General features: G+C 38.2%; 1 protein-coding gene and 1 non-coding gene across 2 annotated transcripts; both read left to right on the top strand.

Moving 5' to 3' along the window:
* The first annotated feature begins 3734 nt into the window (after positions 1-3734).
* LOC124280708 lies at positions 3735-8276 on the top strand. The gene is made up of 4 exons (XM_046716693.1): positions 3735-4453; positions 5255-5333; positions 6781-6930; positions 8144-8276. Exons 1-4 carry the CDS (start codon positions 4124-4126, stop codon positions 8254-8256), a joined length of 672 nt encoding a protein of 223 aa, XP_046572649.1. The 5' UTR covers positions 3735-4123; the 3' UTR covers positions 8257-8276.
* Trnae-cuc lies at positions 7041-7111 on the top strand. The gene has a single exon. It is a non-coding gene; the product is annotated as a tRNA-Glu (tRNA).
* Positions 8277-20272: the final 11996 nt, after the last annotated feature.

A 20272-nucleotide genomic window follows, 5' to 3' on the forward strand; every position in this document is an offset into this window, starting at 1 on the left:
GGGTGATTGACAAATCGAGTAGCCGCAACGCTGAAGCCGTCGATTGCTTCTCAGTACATAAAAAGATATTTTACTCAAGTGGATATTGTACACTGTATTACAGTTTTAATCGTATTTTAAAACGTTTGTCCCAACTGCGATACTCGATGCTCATGCTGTTCATCACTGGACTGTCTGGTCAAGACTCGATAATTTACAGATTATTTATGGACCACCTTAGTGCGGCGTTGATCAAACAAACAAACGTTTGTCACAGTGAGTGAGTGAGTGTTAAGGTTGACGCCGCACCCACAAATATTCCAGCTATGTGGCCGTGGGCTATAAATAATCGAGTCTGGACCAAACAATCCAGTGATCAACACCATGAGCTACGATGGGATACGATGACATGTGTCAACCAAGTCAGCGAGCCTGACCACCCGATCCCGGTAGTCGCCTCTTACGACAAGCATGGGTTACTGAAGATCAGTTCTAACCCGTGTCTTTACGGGTGCATGTCACAGTAACATAGTTTAATATGTGGGGCACATGGGTTTCATGCAGCATGTGATTCTGACCACCGAGACACCTATAAAGTTAGTTAAAGGGCTTGTCAAGCAAGGCGCGTTATCGTACACCAACGGCGTTCATATTAACAATCAGCACCTTCAGCATGCACTAGTGCGTGGAAATATGCGTTATATAAATGTCCAATAATAATAAAAATAATAAAAATAACAATTACCTGTTTGTCAACTAAATTTCAAGATTTGTAGGCCGGCGTTACACTGCGAACACACAACTAACAAACTAAATGCTATTCACGGTACTTGAGAAAAATGTTGCAAAGCAAAATCCCAGCTACAAATAACGTTACCAACGAGTTAGTATACTTCCATATCTAAGACACTGGAGAAGGTAGTAAAACCTCACATTGGTGCTCATCTGACACAGTTTGATTTGATGAACGAGTGCCGGTCAGCATACCGGGCAGCCCATAGCACAGAAACAACCTTGAACAATATCTTCGTCGTAGTATATTGCTATGTTGGTCTATGTTGGCTTCTTGGTCTTTCATCAGCGTTTGACACCAAAGACCACGCCATTTTAATCCATCCTCTCAAACTAGATTATTGTATTGATGGTACAGTACGTAAAAGTGTACCTCCTACATGGGCGGATACAAGGGTTCGACCCCCCCCCTTTAATGGACTTAAGTCCATATTGAAGATTTTTGTTTTGCGTTGGCGGAGCCAAGGGTGGGGTGGGTTTGGGGTCCAGGGGATTCGAACCCCCTGAACCACACACACACACCCTTTTTCAAAATTCCTGGATCCGCCCATGCTCCTATGTTTGTGGGGGCGGTGGAGTAGCCTATTAGTTAAAGCGTTCGCTCGTCACGCCGAAGGCCCGGGTTTAATTTCATAATGTGTGAAGCCCATTTCTGGTGTCACCCGCCGTGATTTTGCTGGAAGCGGCTCAAAATGCAAATCATTCACACATTCATGCTTGTGATAGATCTCAGTCAGTAGTCATGGCAAACACAGTCTGTCAAAGTTCAGTGCTTTCATGTGGCGTCCCTCAATGCTCCTTACTGGGGCCTCTACTCTTTACCCTATACGCTAAGCTTTTCGGAAACTTACTTACTGATCATGAGATTGACCATCACAGCTGGTGAAAGGATTTGCTTTGGACACAGCTCATCAAGAAGAGGCATGTCTTAGCATGGAATATTTCATTGGTCGTGTGTGTGTCAGGCTTACTGACTTGGTTGACACATGTCATCGTATCCCTATTACGTAGATCGATGCTCATGCTGTTGATCACTGGATTGTCTGGTCCCGACTCGATTATTTACAGACCACCGCCATATAGCTGGAATATTGCTGAGTGCAGCGTCAAACATCAAACCAACCAACATAATAATGGAAGACTACTTCAGTCATCTATGCAGAACGTGTTATTTCCACACGAGGAATATTGGTTCTATTCAGCCAGAGCTCCAGTGTACTGTACCCACTGTATTATTTTTGGAGTGGGTGTTATGAATGTTGAGTGGGTATATTATTTCATTTTCCGTTACCCACTGCTTTCCAATATGTGCGTATTTCAAGAATTTTACTCACCTAAGTATTATGTCATTGAGTAAGTTTACTAAGCAGGTATGTTCTGCTTTATGTCATAACTAATCAAAACCAACCTATATATAATGGAAATGATTTCATAAAAAAATCACTCATCCTATACTGACAGTACAACACTTGTCCTATACCAACAGTACAACTTGATAGCAATCGATGTCTTTTTCATTACGCAAGCGATTTTTATATATATATTCCGTACGCATTTGTTTTAAACTTTTTGCGTATCTTACATTTTCAATGCGTAAGTGGTACGCAACAATTATTTTTCAATGCGTAATTGAAACTTTCTATGCGTATTTTTACCCGGATACGCAGCTTATCTGGGCCTCTGTTCGGCATCATCTTACACGACATGCCACTGCAAAACTTATTCTTTCCCGCCTTTACTACTGCAACTGTCTCCTCTATGGTATTTCTAATGATCAAATTCACAGATTTCAAAGACTGAAGAATGCATTTGCAAGGTTACTTACTAAGACTAAGCCTAGAGAACACGTTCAACTTGTACTCAAATCACTCAAATCAAAGGAACCAATTCAAAGTCTTATGTCTTGCAATTGCCTATCAATCAGCCCACGAGATCTCCCCTCCATATCTACCTATCGGGGTAATACACAAATAGTGCAGCCGCCACACTGCATCCAACGATTCCGTCTCAGAGTGAGTGAGTGAGTTTAGTTTTACGCCGCTTTTAGCAAAGGCTGCTTTGATGGGGTGATGGTCAGTGTGTGTCAGTTCACAGTATACAGACACACGAAGGTCTCTTGTGTATTTGTGCATAGACACGTGATGGCAAATTAGTGTGGCCACTAGTTTGTCAGTACTTTGTAACGAGAACGCCAGTACATATTTACTTGACGACGTATTGAGGACAAGTCCCGATCAGTCCTTTCATGCATAGCTCTCCTCATGGAACCTAGATCCTAGACCTGGGCAAATTCGAACTTCTGAATAATTCTAGATTGAGTTGGGGAGTAAGTATTTATGGTTTTACGCCGCGTTTAGCAATATTCCACCAATATCACCAAAATGAGCTTCAGTAAATTTACCAACATGGGGAATCGAATCCAGGGGTGACGAGCGAATACTTTAACCAGAAGTCTACCCCACCGTACCTTCTGGAGTCCGGGTGAACTCCCCTCCCCTCTCCCCTCAGGTACCCCGGGACACAAATATTGAAAACGAAGAAACTATTCCGCCCCATGGTGATTAGGTTTTAGAGTTGGTCTTAATGCTGGTACCCAGTGTAAAGACTCGCATTCGTAACTACTTGTGTCATTCCGGCAAGACGGATGGCGACTCGTACCCCTCTCGTGACCATGTTCACGACTGGGCCTTGTCTAAGTGCAAACGGGAACGGAGATGAAACTAGTCTAGGACTATTTCCAAGGAAAGATAACTCTGAATTTCCAAACATGGTTGCTCCTAGAAAACAACAAGAACAAATTTGTTTAACCTGCAAGTAAGTTTCTTATGTTGTTAAGAAATATCAGTAAAAAGATAATTTTATAATCACGGAATTAAGAATGAAAATCGATAATCACAAAGAAACTATTTAACCTCATTTCACATTTTACTACGCGCGATTTGATTGGTTTGCCACGATTATTGGTTACAGAAAGAGGCGAGTAGTTACGAATGTTAAAACTCGGTGACTTGCTTGATGACGTCATTGTTCCAACCGCATGGTGGGTGCTCACAGTATCAATCATTGCTGCGTCATGTCAAGACTCGAGTACATGTATTTACAGCTGACTCTTAAACGGCCAGAATACAGCCGAGTGCTGTGTGAAAATAAACAAGCACTCACACGAATAGATTGCCCTTTGACAATGTTACACAACGATATGTATGATGGCGACCACGACAGATAACGCGAGACACACTGCGAGATAACGCGAGACAACTGCGTTGTATCTGAACAGATAGCGTATCAAGACAGCGTATCTCAGCAACGTATACTACAGTGACCTTCTCCTGGATCAAACCTCGACTCAACAATGAATCTCATAGTCAAGTTCACACGTTTGAATTCAGGAAGTGAAATCTACGTTTTTACATTCACCTTGGTTTTCGTTCTGAGGATCATAACATCTGACCCGGAAGTGCTGACCTCTGAACCGAGGTGCTGCGGTCCCGACCAATGGGAAGCCGTGAGTCTCGAGGTGGGAGGGTTGATTGACAGAACGACTGACTACGTGACATTGAAGGAAATACGGAGCGTTGTTCATTATGACTACAGGAACAGAAGGTTGACTGTGGAAGAGACTGTGTGGAACGGCACGAGCAATGTTACCTTCAGTCGGACAGTACACATTGATTATAACACGGTAGGTCTTAGATGATGTGTTGTGACTGAATTGTGTTTTACGCCGCTCTGTACGGTGTACGTTACGCCTGTTGGCTGAGTGAGTAAGTGAGTGAGGTTTTTAGCAATATTCCAGCAATATCACCACCGGAAATGACCTTCACACTTTGTACCCATATGTGGAATCGAACCCGCGTCTTTGGCGTGACGAGCGGACGCTTTAACCACTAAGCTACCCCACCACCACCCGGCTGGCTGAAAGTGATACTCTACTCAATTATGTCTGTGCACGATGTTTACCCAAGATACGTCAGTTTGTGCATTCATATTCATTTGAAAATATGGGGCGGTGGGGTAGCCTAGTAGTTAAAGCGTTCGCTCGTCACGCCGAAGACCCGGGTTCGATTCCCCACATGGGTACAATGTGTGAAGGCCATTCCTGGTGTCCCCCGCCGTGATATTGCTGGAATATTGCTAAAAGCGGCGTAAAACCATACTCACTCACTCACTCACTCGCTCAGTTGAATCTGTACGCTCGTTTTGTACATGGGGCTTGTGATTCCTTAGTTTATTTGTTTGTTGTTTAACGCCGCACTCAGCAATATTCCAGCTACACGGCGGGGGACCAGACAAGCCAGTGATCAACAGCATGAGCATCGATCTACGTATTTGGGATACGATGACATGTGTCAACCAAGTCATTGGGTTGCTGTGGCGCTTGTGAATCTGATCTTGGGGCATCTCCCGCCTGAAGTGACAAAAGCATGCATGTGTTGCAATTAGGGAATTATGTTTATCATGATGATGTTGGCACCTGTTGCAGCAACTAAAGTGGACGCTGTATGACCGGCAGTGTATCCATCAGTTTCACACAGACGCCATGCCGTCGCCTTGTATCCCAGGTACGTCACTGAGTGAGTGAGTGAGTATGGATTTATGCCAATTTTTAGCAATATTTCAGCAATATCACGGTGGAGGACACCATAAATTGACCACACATTGTAGCCATGTGGGGAATCGAAGTCGGGTCTTCAGCGTGCGAACGCTTTAACCTTTAGGCTACCCCACTGTCCCTCATCTGGGTGAATGTTGGCTGAAGCCGCAGTCGACAGTACCTTCATATAAGGGGGCGAACTTTACCTTCATATAAGGGGGCGGTGGGGTAGCGTAGTGGTTAAAGCGTTCGTTCGTCACGCCGAAGACCCGGGTTCGATTCCCCACATGGGTACAATGTGTGAAGCCCATTTATGGTGTCCCCCGCCGTGATATAGCTGGAATATTGCTAAAAGCGTCGTAAAACTAAACTCACTCACTCACTCACTCACCTTCATATAAGTCTTTAGGATAATACCAACTGAGGTCCATGCAGGTAGCAAATGCACTGTAAGTCCCCAAGGTCCCTAGTATGGTGATCGAACTTCAGTTGTTGGCGATCTATATCCCATTTTTATACTGTCTTGTCCTAATTTGAAATCCAATTTTAGAGAGATGCTTGTTTTAATTCTTGATACTGTGATATTCTAGTTGGTTTTACTGTCCTTCGTTGACAGGTTGTTATAATTTACATCTATTTATGGTCAATTTGAAACTTGTTTTAGTCACGATATAGCTGAAATATTGCCGATGTGACTGTAAATCTTAACTCACTCACTCACTCATTAGGATAATATTTTATGGCATAGGTTTATAATTAGAACATTCACAGCTCACGACTTCCGTGAGAGAGTGAGTGCGCTGGTACGAGAGCAATTCAAATTCTACGCCGCTTTTATCAATTACACGTGAAGGGACACTCACACGGAGAATCGAATCCTGGTTTTCGGTTTGACTAGCCAAATCTTTCTAATCACAACGCCGCCAAACTGCCCCTACAAAGAAGCTCTAGAATACATGCCGGCTAACTAACCAGACACATCCGCGCGTGGTCCTGTGCTCAAAGCTCAGGTCACAAATTGTTGAAGTTAAGCAGCGTCGAGTTCGGAGAGTCCTTGGATGGGTGACCGTGTTTGGCAGCTTGACTCCTGAGAGTTTCTAGGACTTGAGTCCTGCCCCACAACGAAGCACATGTGACACATGTGGTCTCACCTTAGGCGAGTTAAGTGAGTTTGTTCAAAATTGTCTCTGTTCACCCAGCAGGAAAATGGGTTCCCGGTGGAAAAAAGTCATATGACTAACCTTCTAGCGCCTAACAGGCAGCTTATCCGGGGTAATAATGTGCTGTGCCTTGATTGTTAGCGCTATGAGTATACCTAGGGTGGAGTTTGGCGCTATATAAATGGACACATTATTATTATTATCCGTTACTGATATCTGTTATTTTGCCCTATAAATGTAAAACGTTTCTACAAGGTGAAGCAAAGTATCTTCGGACCAAGGCCATCAGTGATCTGTCAGCGGACGTCTGGTTCCTGAACGACACCCACGGCAACAGCTACACCTACACCGTCACCAGCGACACCTGTGTCCACCTTGTCGAGATGGCCGTCAGCCAAGAGGGAAGTATGTACCAGCAGGACCAACGTGCCCGAATCAATCTTAGCGTTAAGACTAGCAAGTAACCCTATGTGAAGGTACAAGAGTTAGGCCCGTCTTAGCGCTAACACAATGGAGCACAGTGGTGCAGTGGTTAGCATGCTGGCCTCTCACGCCAAAGGCCCGGGTTCGAATCCCGGTGGAGACACCAAAATTTGTGACCTGGGTCTCATACTGTGTTGTGTCCCTGGGCAAGGCACTTCCTCCACATTGCACTCAGTCCACCCAGCTGTTTAAAATGGGTACCTGAAAAGCGGGTGTACGGACCTATACGGTCGCGCTTAGCACTTTGAAAGTACAATTCCTTCAGGGTAATAATGTAACGCCAGAGAACAGCATCGCGTTGGATTCTAGGCGCAAAATTAGCATTATTATTATTAATATTATTATTAAGATCGCTTTGTGCCGTCGGCTTCAGCAGCCATCTTCAGCAACCCATGCAAGTATTAAGAGGTGACTAACGTTTTTTGTGCATTTTGTTTTGTTTGTTGTTTAACGTGTCACTTAATATTCCAGCTACATGGCGGCGGTCTGTACATAATCGAGTCTGGGTCAGACAATCCAGTGATCAACAGAATGAGCATAAATCTACGCAATGGCTGTCAGACTCGTTGCCTTGGTTGATGCATGTAATGATATTTTAGTTGCGCAGATCGATGCTCATGACGTTGATCACTGGATTGCCTGGTCCAGACGCGATTATTTACAGACCACCGTCACATAGCTGGAAGACTGCTGAGTGCGGCGTTAAACAACATTTGGGATACAATGACATGTGTCGACCAAGTCAGGAGCCTGACCACCCGATCTCATTAGTCGCTTGCTGAGGACAAATTGTACCCGGAACTTCACGGGTACGTGATCATGAACCACTGGGCTATCCCATCACCTGTGTTCCATTGAGAGCAAATGACATGTAAATGAATTCATCAAAGAACTATTTTCACTAAAATATTTTTTCAAATATACAAGAGAATGTGGGTGAGTTTGGTTTTACGCCGCTTTTAGCGATATTCCGGCAATATCACGGCGGGGGACACCAGAAATGGGCTTCACACATTGTACCCATGTGGGAAATCGAACCCGGGTCTTCGGCGTGACGAGTGAGCGCTTTAACCACTAGGCTACCCCACCGCCCCTCAATATACAAGAAGTTTTTATCTCTATGTTCTCTTTTCAGTATCAGCGTTCTCACTGACACAATATGACAACATTTCGATGGGAATAGCCGACGACAAAGTATTTCAGCTTCCGTCATCTTGTCTTCTCAGTCTGGATGTTAGGTTACAATAGAATAAAAATATTATTTTTCACTACTATTTATGTGTTGTCTGACGTGTGACTCGACAGCAACAACCTGCCCTGACCGCCACCGTGGCCTAGTTGATAGAGTGTCAGCCCTAGATTGTGGTTCGAACCTCCGACCATGTCATACAAAAAACAAGCTGGTTGTTTTACGCCGCACTCAGCGATATTCCGGCTATATGGCGGCGGTCTGTATATGATCGAGTCTGGACCAGACAATCCAGTGGTCAGAATCATGAGCATCGATCTACGCAATTGGGAATCGATGTCATGTTTCAACCAAGTCAGCGAGCCTGACAACCCGATCCCGTTAGTCGCCTCTTACGACAAGCATGGGTTCCTGAAGACCATTTCCAACCCGGATCTTCAAGGGTACTAAAACAAGTAAAACATGGTACCCTTTCTGTGGCTCTGCATCAAATGTTTTAACAGGAATTGATCACCTCAGCTAGAGTGAGTTTACTTCGTCGTAGAACATCCTTTTTCAAATTTCGGCATCGTAACCTAGAGGGATGGTACTATGAGGGACAGATTTAACTGTTGGACTAAGAAATTATATGCTTAAAATCTGAATTGAAACCAAAATGCACCAATGTTATCAAAACGTCACTCGGCTGAAAACTACCTGCTTTGGTCCAGAACATCACTTTGATATCTGTATCAGCAGTTTTCAGTATCTTCGTAGACGAAAATTACTTTCATGTAGATGATACGAGTCGTACTTACGTCTACGAAAATTACTTTCATGTAGATGATACGAGTCGTACTTACGTCTACGAAAATTACTTTCATGTAGATGATACGAGTCGTACTTACGTCTACGAAAATTACTTTCATGTAGATGATACGAGTCGTACTTACGTCTACGAAAATTACTTTCATGTAGATGATACGAATCGTACTTATGTCTACGTAGATGATACGAGTCGTACTTACGTCTACGTAGATGATACTTACTTTTGCGTGTCTACGTAGTTGATAGATATATCTCCATGTATGATATTATAATCGTGCATATCGTTACTAAGGGATATTGTCTTCAGAAGGTGCGACCCTTGCTGGGTTGATAATAAATTATATACATGTATATAGTTTCATTTATTCAAGTGTTTAGTGGCCCCTTTGTCATATATCTACATAGATGGAAGTATCTCCTACATAGATGAAAGTATCTCCATAGATGAAAGTATCTCCTCCATAGATGAAAGTATCTACATAGATGAAAGTATCTCCTACATAGATGAAATAGTATGAAAGTATCTACATAGATGAAAGTATCTCTTACATAGATGAAAGTATCTCCTACATAGATGAAAGTATCTCCTACATAGATGAAAGTATCTCCTACATAGATGAAAGTATCCTACATAGATGAAAGTATCTCTACATAGATGAAAGTATCTCCTACATAGATGAAAGTATCTCCTACATAGATGAGATAGAAAAAGTATCTCCTACATAGATGAAAGTATCTCCTACATAGATGAAAGTATCTCCACATAGATGAAAGTATCTCCTACATAGATGAAAGATCCTCCATAGATGAAAGTATCTCCTACATAGATGAAAGTATCTACATAGATGAAAGTATCTCCTACATAGATGAAAGTATCTCCTACATAGATGAAACATAGATGAAAGTATCTCCTACATAGATGATCTCCTACAAGATATCTCCTACATAGATGAAAGTATCTCCTACATAGATGAAAGTATCTCCCTACATAGATGAAAGTATCTCCTACATAGATGAAAGTATCTCCTACATAGATGAAAGTATCTCCTACATAGATGAAAGTATCTCCTACATAGATGATGAAAGTATCTCCTACATAGATGAAAGTATCTCCTACATAGATGAAGTATCTCCTACATAGATGAAAGTATCTCCTACATAGATGAAAGTATCTACATAGATGAAAGTATCTCCTACATAGATGAAAGTATCTCCTACATAGATGAAAGTATCTCTCACATAGATGAAAGTATCTCCTACATAGATGAAAGTATCTCCATAGATGAAACATAGATGAAAGTATCTCCTACATAGATGAAAGTATCTCCTACATAGATGAAAGTATCTCCTACATAGATGAAAGTATCTCCTACATAGATGAAAGTATCTCCTACATAGATGAAAGTATCTCCTACATAGATGAAAGTATCTCCTACATAGATGAAAGTATCTCCCACATAGATGAAAGTATCTCCTACATAGATGAAAGTATCTCTCACATAGATGAAATGATAGATGAAAGTATCTCCTACATAGATGAAAGTATCTCCTACATAGATGAAAGTATCTCCTACATAGATGAAAGTATCTCCTACATAGATGAAAGATGAAAGTATCTCCTACATAGATGAAAGTATCTCCTACATAGATGAAAGTATCTCCTACATAGATGAAAGTATCTCCTACATAGATGAAAGTATCTCCTACATAGATGAAAGTATCTCCTACATAGATGAAAGTATCTCCTACATAGATGAAAGTATCTCCTACATAGATGAAAGTATCTCCTACATAGATGAAAGTATCTCCTACATAGATGAAAGTATCTCCTACATAGATGAAAAGTATCTCCTACATAGATGAAAGTATCTCTCCTACATAGATGAAAGTATCTCCTACATAGATGAAAGTATCTCCTACATAGATGAAAGTATCTCCACATAGATGAAAGTATCCTACATAGATGAAAGTATCTCCTACATAGATGAAAGTATCTCCTACATAGATGAAAGTATCTCCTACATAGATGAAAGTATCTCCTACATAGATGAAAGTATCTCCTACATAGATGAAAGTATCTCCTACATAGATGAAAGTATCTACATAGATGAAAGTATCTCCTACATAGATGAAAGTATCTCCTACATAGATGAAAGTATCTCCCTACATAGATAGATAGATGAAGTATCTCCTACATAGATGAAAGTATCTCCTACATAGATGAAAGTATCTCCATAGATGAAAGTATCTCCTACATAGATGAAAGTATCTCCTACATAGATGAAAGTATCTCCTACATAGATGAAAGTATCTCCTACATAGATGAAAGTATCTCCTACATAGATGAAAGTATCTCCTACATAGATGAAAGTATCTCCTACATAGATGAAAGTATCTCCTACATAGATGAAAGTATCTCCTACATAGATGAAAGTATCTCCATAGATGAAAGTATCTCCTACATAGATGAAAGTATCTCCTACATAGATGAAAGTATCTCCTACATAGATGAAAGTATCTCCTACATAGATGAAAGTATCTCCTACATAGATGGAAGTATCTCCTACATAGATGAAAGTATCTCCTACATAGATGAAAGTATCTCCTACATAGATGAAAGTATCTCCTACATAGATGGAAGTATCTCCTACATAGATGAAAGTATCTCCTACATAGATGAAAGTATCTCTACATAGATGAAAGTATCTCCTACATAGATGAAAGTATCTCCTACATAGATGAAAGTAAAGTATCTCCTACATAGATGAAAGTATCTCCTACATAGATGAAAGTATCTCCTACATAGATGAAAGTATCTCCTACACATAGATGAAGTATCTCCTACATAGATGAAAGTATCTCCTACATAGATGAAAGTATCTCCTACATAGATGAAAGTATCTCCTACATAGATGAAAGTATCTCCTACATAGATGAAAGTATCTCATACATAGATGAAAGTATCTCCTACATAGATGAAAGTATCTCCTACATAGATGAAAGTATCTCCTACATAGATGAAAGTATCTCCTACATAGATGAAAGTATCTCCTACATAGATGAAAGTATCTCCTACATAGATGAAAGTATCTCCTACATAGATGAAAGTATCTCCTACATAGATGAAAGTATCTCCTACATAGATGAAAGTATCTCCTACATAGATGAAAGTATCTCCTACATAGATGAAAGTATCTCCTACATAGATGAAAGTATCTCCTACATAGATGAAAGTATCTCCTACATAGATGAAAGTATCTCCTACATAGATGAAAGTATCTCCTACATAGATGAAAGTATCTCCTACATAGATGAAAGTATCTCCTACATAGATGAAAGTATCTCCTACATAGATGAAAGTATCTCCTACATAGATGAAAGTATCTCCTACATAGATGAAAGTATCTCCTACATAGATGAAGTATCTCCTACATAGATGAAAGTATCTCCTACATAGATGAAAGTATCTCCTACATAGATGAAAGTATCTCCATACATGAAAGATGAAAGTATCTCCTACATAGATGAAAGTATCTCCATACATAGATCCATAGAAGTATCTCCTACATAGATGAAAGTATCTCCTACATAGATGAAAGTATCTCCTACATAGATGAAGTATCTCCTACATAGATGAAAGTATCTCTACATAGATGAAAGTATCTCCTACACATGGATGAAAGTATCTCCTACATAGATGAAAGTATCTCCTACATAGATGAAAGTATCTCCTACATAGATGAAGTATCTCCCACATAGATGAAAGTATCTCCTACATAGATGAAAGTATCTCCTACATAGATGAAAGTATCTCCTACATAGATGAAAGTATCTCCTACATAGATGAAAGTATCTCCTACATAGATGAAAGTATCTCCTACATAGATATCTCCTACAGTGAAGTATCCTACATAGATGAAGTATCTCCTACATAGATGAAAGTATCTCCTACATAGATGAAAGTATCTCCTACATAGATGAAAGTATCTCCTACATAGATGAAAGTATCTCCTACATAGATGAAAGTATCTCCTACATAGATGAAAGTATCTCCTACATAGATGAAAGTATCTCCTACATAGATGAAAGTATCTCCTACATAGATAGATGAAAGTATCTCCTACATAGATGAAAGTATCTCCTACATAGATGAAAGTATCTCTACATAGATGAAAGTATCTCCTACATAGATGAGAAGTATCTCCTACATAGATGAAAGTATCTCCTACATAGATGAAAGTATCTCCTACATAGATGAAAGTATCTCCTACATGGATGAAGTATCTCCTACATAGATGAAAGTATCTCCTACATAGATGAAGTATCTCTCCATAGATGAAAGTATCTCCTACATAGATGAAAGTATCTCCTACATAGATGAAAGTATCTCCTACATAGATGAAAGTATCTCCTACATAGATGAAAGTATCTCCTACATAGATGAAAGTATCTCCTACATAGATGAAAGTATCTCCTACATAGATGAAAGATAAGTATCTCCTACATAGATGAAAGTATCTCACATACATAGATGTATATCCTACATAGATGAAAGTATCTCCACATAGATGAAAGTATCTCCTACATAGATGAAAGTATCTCCTACATAGATGAAAGTATCTCCTACATAGAGATGAAAGTATCTCCTACATAGATGAAAGTATCTCCTACATAGATGAAAGTATCTCCTACATAGATGAAGTATCTCCTACATAGATGAAAGTATCTCTACATAGATGAAAGTATCTCCTACATAGATGAAAGTATCTCCACATAGATGAAAGTATCTCCTACATAGATGAAGTATCTCCTACATACATAGATCTCCTACATAGAGTATCTCCTACATAGATGAAAGTATCTCCTACATAGATGAAAGTATCTCCTACATAGATGAAAGTATCTCCTACATAGATGAAAGTATCTCCTACATAGATGAAAGTATCTCCTACATAGATGAAAGTATCTCCTACATAGATGAAAGTATCTCCTACATAGATGAAAGTATCTCCTACATAGATGAAAGTATCTCCTACATAGATGAAAGTATCTCCTACATAGATGAAAGTATCTCCTACATAGATGAAAGTATCTCCTACATAGATGAAAGTATCTCCTACATAGATGAAAGTATCTCCTACATAGATGAAAGTATCTCCTACATAGATGAAAGTATCTCCTACATAGATGAAAGTATCTCCTACATAGATGAAAGTATCTCCTACATAGATGAAAGTATCTCCTACATAGATGAAAGTATCTCCTACATAGATGAAGTATCTCCTACATAGATGAAGTATCTCCTACTAGATGAAAGATACATAGAAAGTATCTCCTACATAGATGAAAGTATCTCCTACATAGATGAAGTATCTCCATAGATGAAAGTATCTCCTACATAGATGAAGTATCTCCTACATAGATGAAGTATCTCCTACATAGATGAAAGTATCTCCTACATAGATGAAAGTATCTCCTACATAGATGAAAGTATCTCCTACATAGATGAAAGTATCTCCTACATAGATGAAAGTATCTCCTACATAGATGAAAGTATCTCCTACATAGATGAAAGTATCTCCTACATAGATGAAAGTATCTCCTACATAGATGAAAGATACATAGATGAAAGTATCTCCTACATAGATGAAAGTATCTCCTACATAGATGAAAGTATCTCTCCATAGATGAATGTAGTATCTCCATGGACATAGATGATGAAGTATCTCCTACATAGATGAAAGTATCTCCTACATAGATGAAAGTATCTCCTACATAGATGAAAGTATCTACATAGATGAAAGTATCTCCTACATAGATGAAAGTATCTCTACATAGATGAGAAGTATCTCCTACATAGATGAAAGTATCTCCTACATAGATGAAAGTATCTCCTACATAGATGAAAGTATCTCCTACATAGATGAAAGTATCTCCTACATAGATGAAAGTATCTCCATTGATGAAAGTATCTCCTACATAGATGAAAGTATCTCCTACATAGATGGAAGTATCTCCTACATAGATGAAAGTATCTCCTACATAGATGAAAGTATCTCCTACATAGATGAAAGTATCTCCTACATAGATGAAAGTATCTCCCTACATAGATGAAAGTCTCTCCATACATGAAAGATCCACATAGATGAAAGTATCTCCTACATAGATGAAAGTATCTCCTACATAGATGAAGTATCTCCTACATAGATGAAAGTATCTCCTACATAGATGAAAGTATCTCCTACATAGATGAAAGTATCTCCATAGATGAAAGTATCTCCTACATAGATGAAAGTATCTCCTACATAGATGAAAGTATCTCCTACATAGATGAAAGTATCTCCATAGATGAAAGTATCTCCTACATAGATGAAAGTATCTCCTACATAGATGAAAGTATCTCCATAGATGAAGTATCTCCTACATAGATGAAAAGTATCTCCTACATAGATAGATGAAAGTATCTCCATAGATACATACATAGATGAAAGTATCTCCTACATAGATGAAAGTATCTCCTACATAGATGAAAGTATCTCCTACATAGATGAAAGTATCTCCTACATAGATGAAAGATGAGAAGTATCTCCTACATAGATGAAAGTATCTCCTACATAGATGAAAGTATCTCCTACATAGATGAAAGTATCTCCTACATAGATGAAAGTATCTCCTACATAGATGAAAGTATCTCCTACATAGATGAAAGTATCTCCTACATAGATGAAAGTATCTCCTACATAGATGAAAGTATCTCCTACATAGATGAAAGTATCTCCCACATAGATGAAAGTATCTCCTACATGGATGAAAGTATCCTACATAGATGAAAGTATCTCCTACATAGATGAAAGTATCTCCTACATAGATGAAAGTATCTCCTACATAGATGAGAAGTATCTCCTACATAGATGAAGTATCTCCTACATAGATGAAAGTATCTCTACATAGATGAAAGTATCTCCTACATAGATGAAAGTATCTCCTACATAGATGAAAGTATCTCCTACATAGATGAAAGTATCTCCCACATAGATGAAGTATCTCTACATAGATGAAAGTATCTCCTACATGGATGAAAGTATCTCCTACATGGATGAAGTATCTCCTACATAGATGAAAGTATCTCCTACATAGATGAAAGTATCTCCTACATAGATGAAAGTATCTCCTACATAGATGAAAGTATCTCCTACATAGATGAAAGTATCTCCTACATAGATGAAAGTATCTCCCACATAGATGGAAGTATCTCCTACATAGATGAAGTATCTCCTACATAGATGAAAGTATCTCCTACATAGATGAAAGTATCTCCTACATAGATGAAAGTATCTCCTACATACATGAAGATGAAAGTATCTCCTACATAGATGAAAGTATCTCCTACATAGATGAAAGTATCTCCTACATAGATGAAAGTATCCTACATAGATGAAAGTATCTCCTACATAGATGAAAGTATCTCCTACATAGATGAAAGTATCTCCTACATAGATGAAAGTATCTCCTACATAGATGAAAGTATCTCCTACATAGATGAAAGTATCTCCTACATAGATGAAAGTATCTCCTACATAGATGAAAGTATCTCGTACATAGATGAAAGTATCTCCTACATAGATGAAAGTATCTCCCACATAGATGAAAGTATCTCCTACATAGATGAAAGTATCTCCTACATAGATGAAAGTATCTCCCCATAGATGAACATAGATGAAGTATCTCCTACATAGATGAAAGTATCTCCTACATAGATGAAAGTATCTCCTACATAGATGAAAGTATCTCCTACATAGATGAAAGTATCTCCTACATAGATGAAAGTATCTCCTACATAGATGAAAGTATCTCCTACATAGATGAAAGTATCTCTACATAGATGAAGATACATAGATGAAAGTCTCCTACATAGATGAAAGTATCTCCTACATAGATGAAAGTATCTCCTACATAGATGAAAGTATCTCCTACATAGATGAAGTATCTCCTACATAGATGAAAGTATCTCCTACATAGATGAAAGTAACATAGATGAAAGTATCTCCATACATGGATGAAAGTATCTCCTACATAGATGAAAGTATCTCCTACATAGATGATGAAGTATCTCCTACATAGATGAAAGTATCTCCTACATAGATGAAAGTATCTCCTACATAGATGAAAGTATCTCCTACATAGATGATGAAAGTATCTCCTACATAGATGAAAGTATCTCCTACATAGATGAAAGTATCTCCTACATAGATGAAAGTATCTCCTACATAGATGAAAGTATCTCCTACATAGATGAAAGTATCTCCTACATAGATGAAAGTATCTCCTACATAGATGAAGTATCTCCTACATAGATGAAAGTATCTCCTACATAGATGAAAGTATCTCCTACATAGATGAAAGTATCTCCTACATAGATGAAAGTATCTCTACATAGATGAAAGTATCTCCTACATAGATGGAAGTATCTCTACATAGATGAAAGTATCTCCTACATAGATGAAAGTATCTCCTACATAGATAAGTATCTCCATAGATGAAAGTATCTCTCCTACATAGATGAAAGTATCTCTACATAGATACATAGATGAAAGTATCTCCTACATAGATGAAAGTATCTCCTACATAGATGAAAGTATCTCCTACATAGATGAAAGTATCTCCTACATAGATGAAAGTATCTCCTACATAGATGAAAGTATCTCCCACATAGATGAAAGTATCTCCTACATAGATGAAAGTATCTCCTACATAGATGAAAGTATCTCCTACATAGATGAAAGTATCTCCTACATGGAAAGTATCTCCTACATAGATGAAAGTATCTCCTACATAGATGAAAGTATCTCCTACATAGATGAAAGTATCTCCTACATAGATGAAAGTATCTCCTACATAGATGAAAGTATCTCCATAGATGAAAGTATCTCCTACATAGATGAAAGTATCTCCTACATAGATGAAAGTATCTCCTACATAGATGAAAGTATCTCCTACATAGATGAAAGTATCTCCTACATAGATGAAAGTATCTCCTACATAGATGAAAGTATCTCCTACATAGATGAAAGTATCTCCTACATAGATGAAAGTATCTCCTACATAGATGAAAGTATCTCCTACATAGATGAAAGTATCTCCTACATAGATGAAAGTATCTCCTACATAGATGAAGTAAATAGATGAAAGTATCTCCTACATAGATGAAAGTATCTCCTACATAGATGAAAGTATCTCCTACATAGATGAAAGTATCTCCTACATAGATGAAAGTATCTCCATAGATGAAAGTATCTCCTACATAGATGAAAGTATCTCCTACATAGATGAAAGTATCTCCTACATAGATGAAAGTATCTCCTACATAGATGAAAGTATCTCCTACATAGATGAAAGTATCTCCTACATAGATGAAAGTATCTCCTACATAGATGAAAGTATCTCCTACATAGATGAAAGTATCTCCTACATAGATGAAAGTATCTCCTACATAGATGAAAGTATCTCCTACATAGATGAAAGTATCTCCTACATGGAGATAGTATCTCCTACATAGATGAAAGTATCCTACATAGATGAAAGTATCTCCTACATAGATGAAAGTATCTCCTACATAGATGAAAGTATCTCCTACATAGATGAAAGTATCTCCTACATAGATGAAAGTATCTCCTACATAGATGAAAGTATCTCTACATAGATGAAAGTATCTCCTACATAGATGGAGTATCTCCTACATAGATGAAAGTATCTCCTACATAGATGAAAGTATCTCCTACATAGATGAAAGTATCTCCTACATAGATGAAAGTCATCCTACATAGATGAAAGTATCTCCTACATAGATGAAAGTATCTCCTACATAGATGAAAGTATCTCTCTACATAGATGAAAGTATCTCCTACATAGATGAAAGTATCTCCTACATAGATGAAAGTATCTCCTACATAGATGAAAGTATCTCCTACATAGATGAAAGTATCTCCTACATAGATGAAAGTATCTCCTACATAGATGAAAGTATCTCCTACATAGATGAAAGTATCTCCTACATAGATGAAGTATCTCTCCATAGATAGAAGTATCTCCTACATAGATGATCTCCTCCTACATAGATGAAAGTATCTCCTACATAGATGAAAGTATCTCCTCCATAGATGAAAGTAAGATGAAAGTATCTCCTACATAGATGAAAGTATCTCTACATAGATGAAAGTATCTCCTACATAGATGAAAGTATCTCCTACATAGATGAAAAAGTATCTCCTACATAGATGAAAGTATCTCCTACATAGATGAAAGTATCTCCTACATAGATGAAAGTATCTCCTACATAGATGAAAGTATCTCCTACATAGATGAAAGTATCTCCTACATAGATGAAAGTATCTCCTACATAGATGAAAGTATCTCCATAGATGAAAGTATCTCCTACATAGATGAGAAGTATCTCCTACATAGATGAAAGTATCTCCTACATAGATGAAAGTATCTCCACATAGATGAAAGTATCTCCTACATAGATGAAAGTATCTCCTACATAGATGAAAGTATCTCCTACATAGATGAAAGTATCTCCTACATAGATGAAAGTATCTCCTACATAGATGAAAGTATCTCCATAGATGAAAGTATCTCCTACATAGATGAAAGTATCTCCATAGATGAAAGTATCTCCTACATAGATATCTCCTACATAGATGAAAGTATCTCCTACATAGATGAAAGTATCTCCTACATAGATGAAAGTATCTCCATACATGAAAGTATCTCCTACATAGATGAAAGTATCTCCTACATAGATGAAAGTATCTCCTACATAGATGAAAGTATCTCCTACATAGATGAAAGTATCTCCTACATAGATGAAAGTATCTCCTACATAGATGAAAGTATCTCCTACATAGATGAAAGTATCTCCTACATAGATGAAAGTATCTCTACATAGATGAAAGTATCTCCTCCATAGATGAAAGTATCTCCCACATAGATGAAAGTATCTCCTACATAGATGAAAGTATCTCCTACATAGATGAAAGTATCTCTACATAGATGAAAGTATCTCTCCATAGATGAAAGTATCTCCTACATAGATGAAAGTATAGATCTCCTACATAGATGAAAGTATCTCCATACATAGATGAAAGTATCTCCTACATAGATGAAAGTATCTCCTACATAGATGAAAGTATCTCCATAGATGAAAGTATCTCCTACATAGATGAAAGTATCTCCTACATAGATGAAAGTATCTCCTACATAGATGAA

The sequence above is a fragment of the Haliotis rubra genome, unplaced genomic scaffold (assembly GCF_003918875.1).
Source record: "Haliotis rubra isolate DU_JTF1 unplaced genomic scaffold, ASM391887v1 Scf272, whole genome shotgun sequence".
Lineage (NCBI taxonomy): Eukaryota > Metazoa > Mollusca > Gastropoda > Lepetellida > Haliotidae > Haliotis > Haliotis rubra.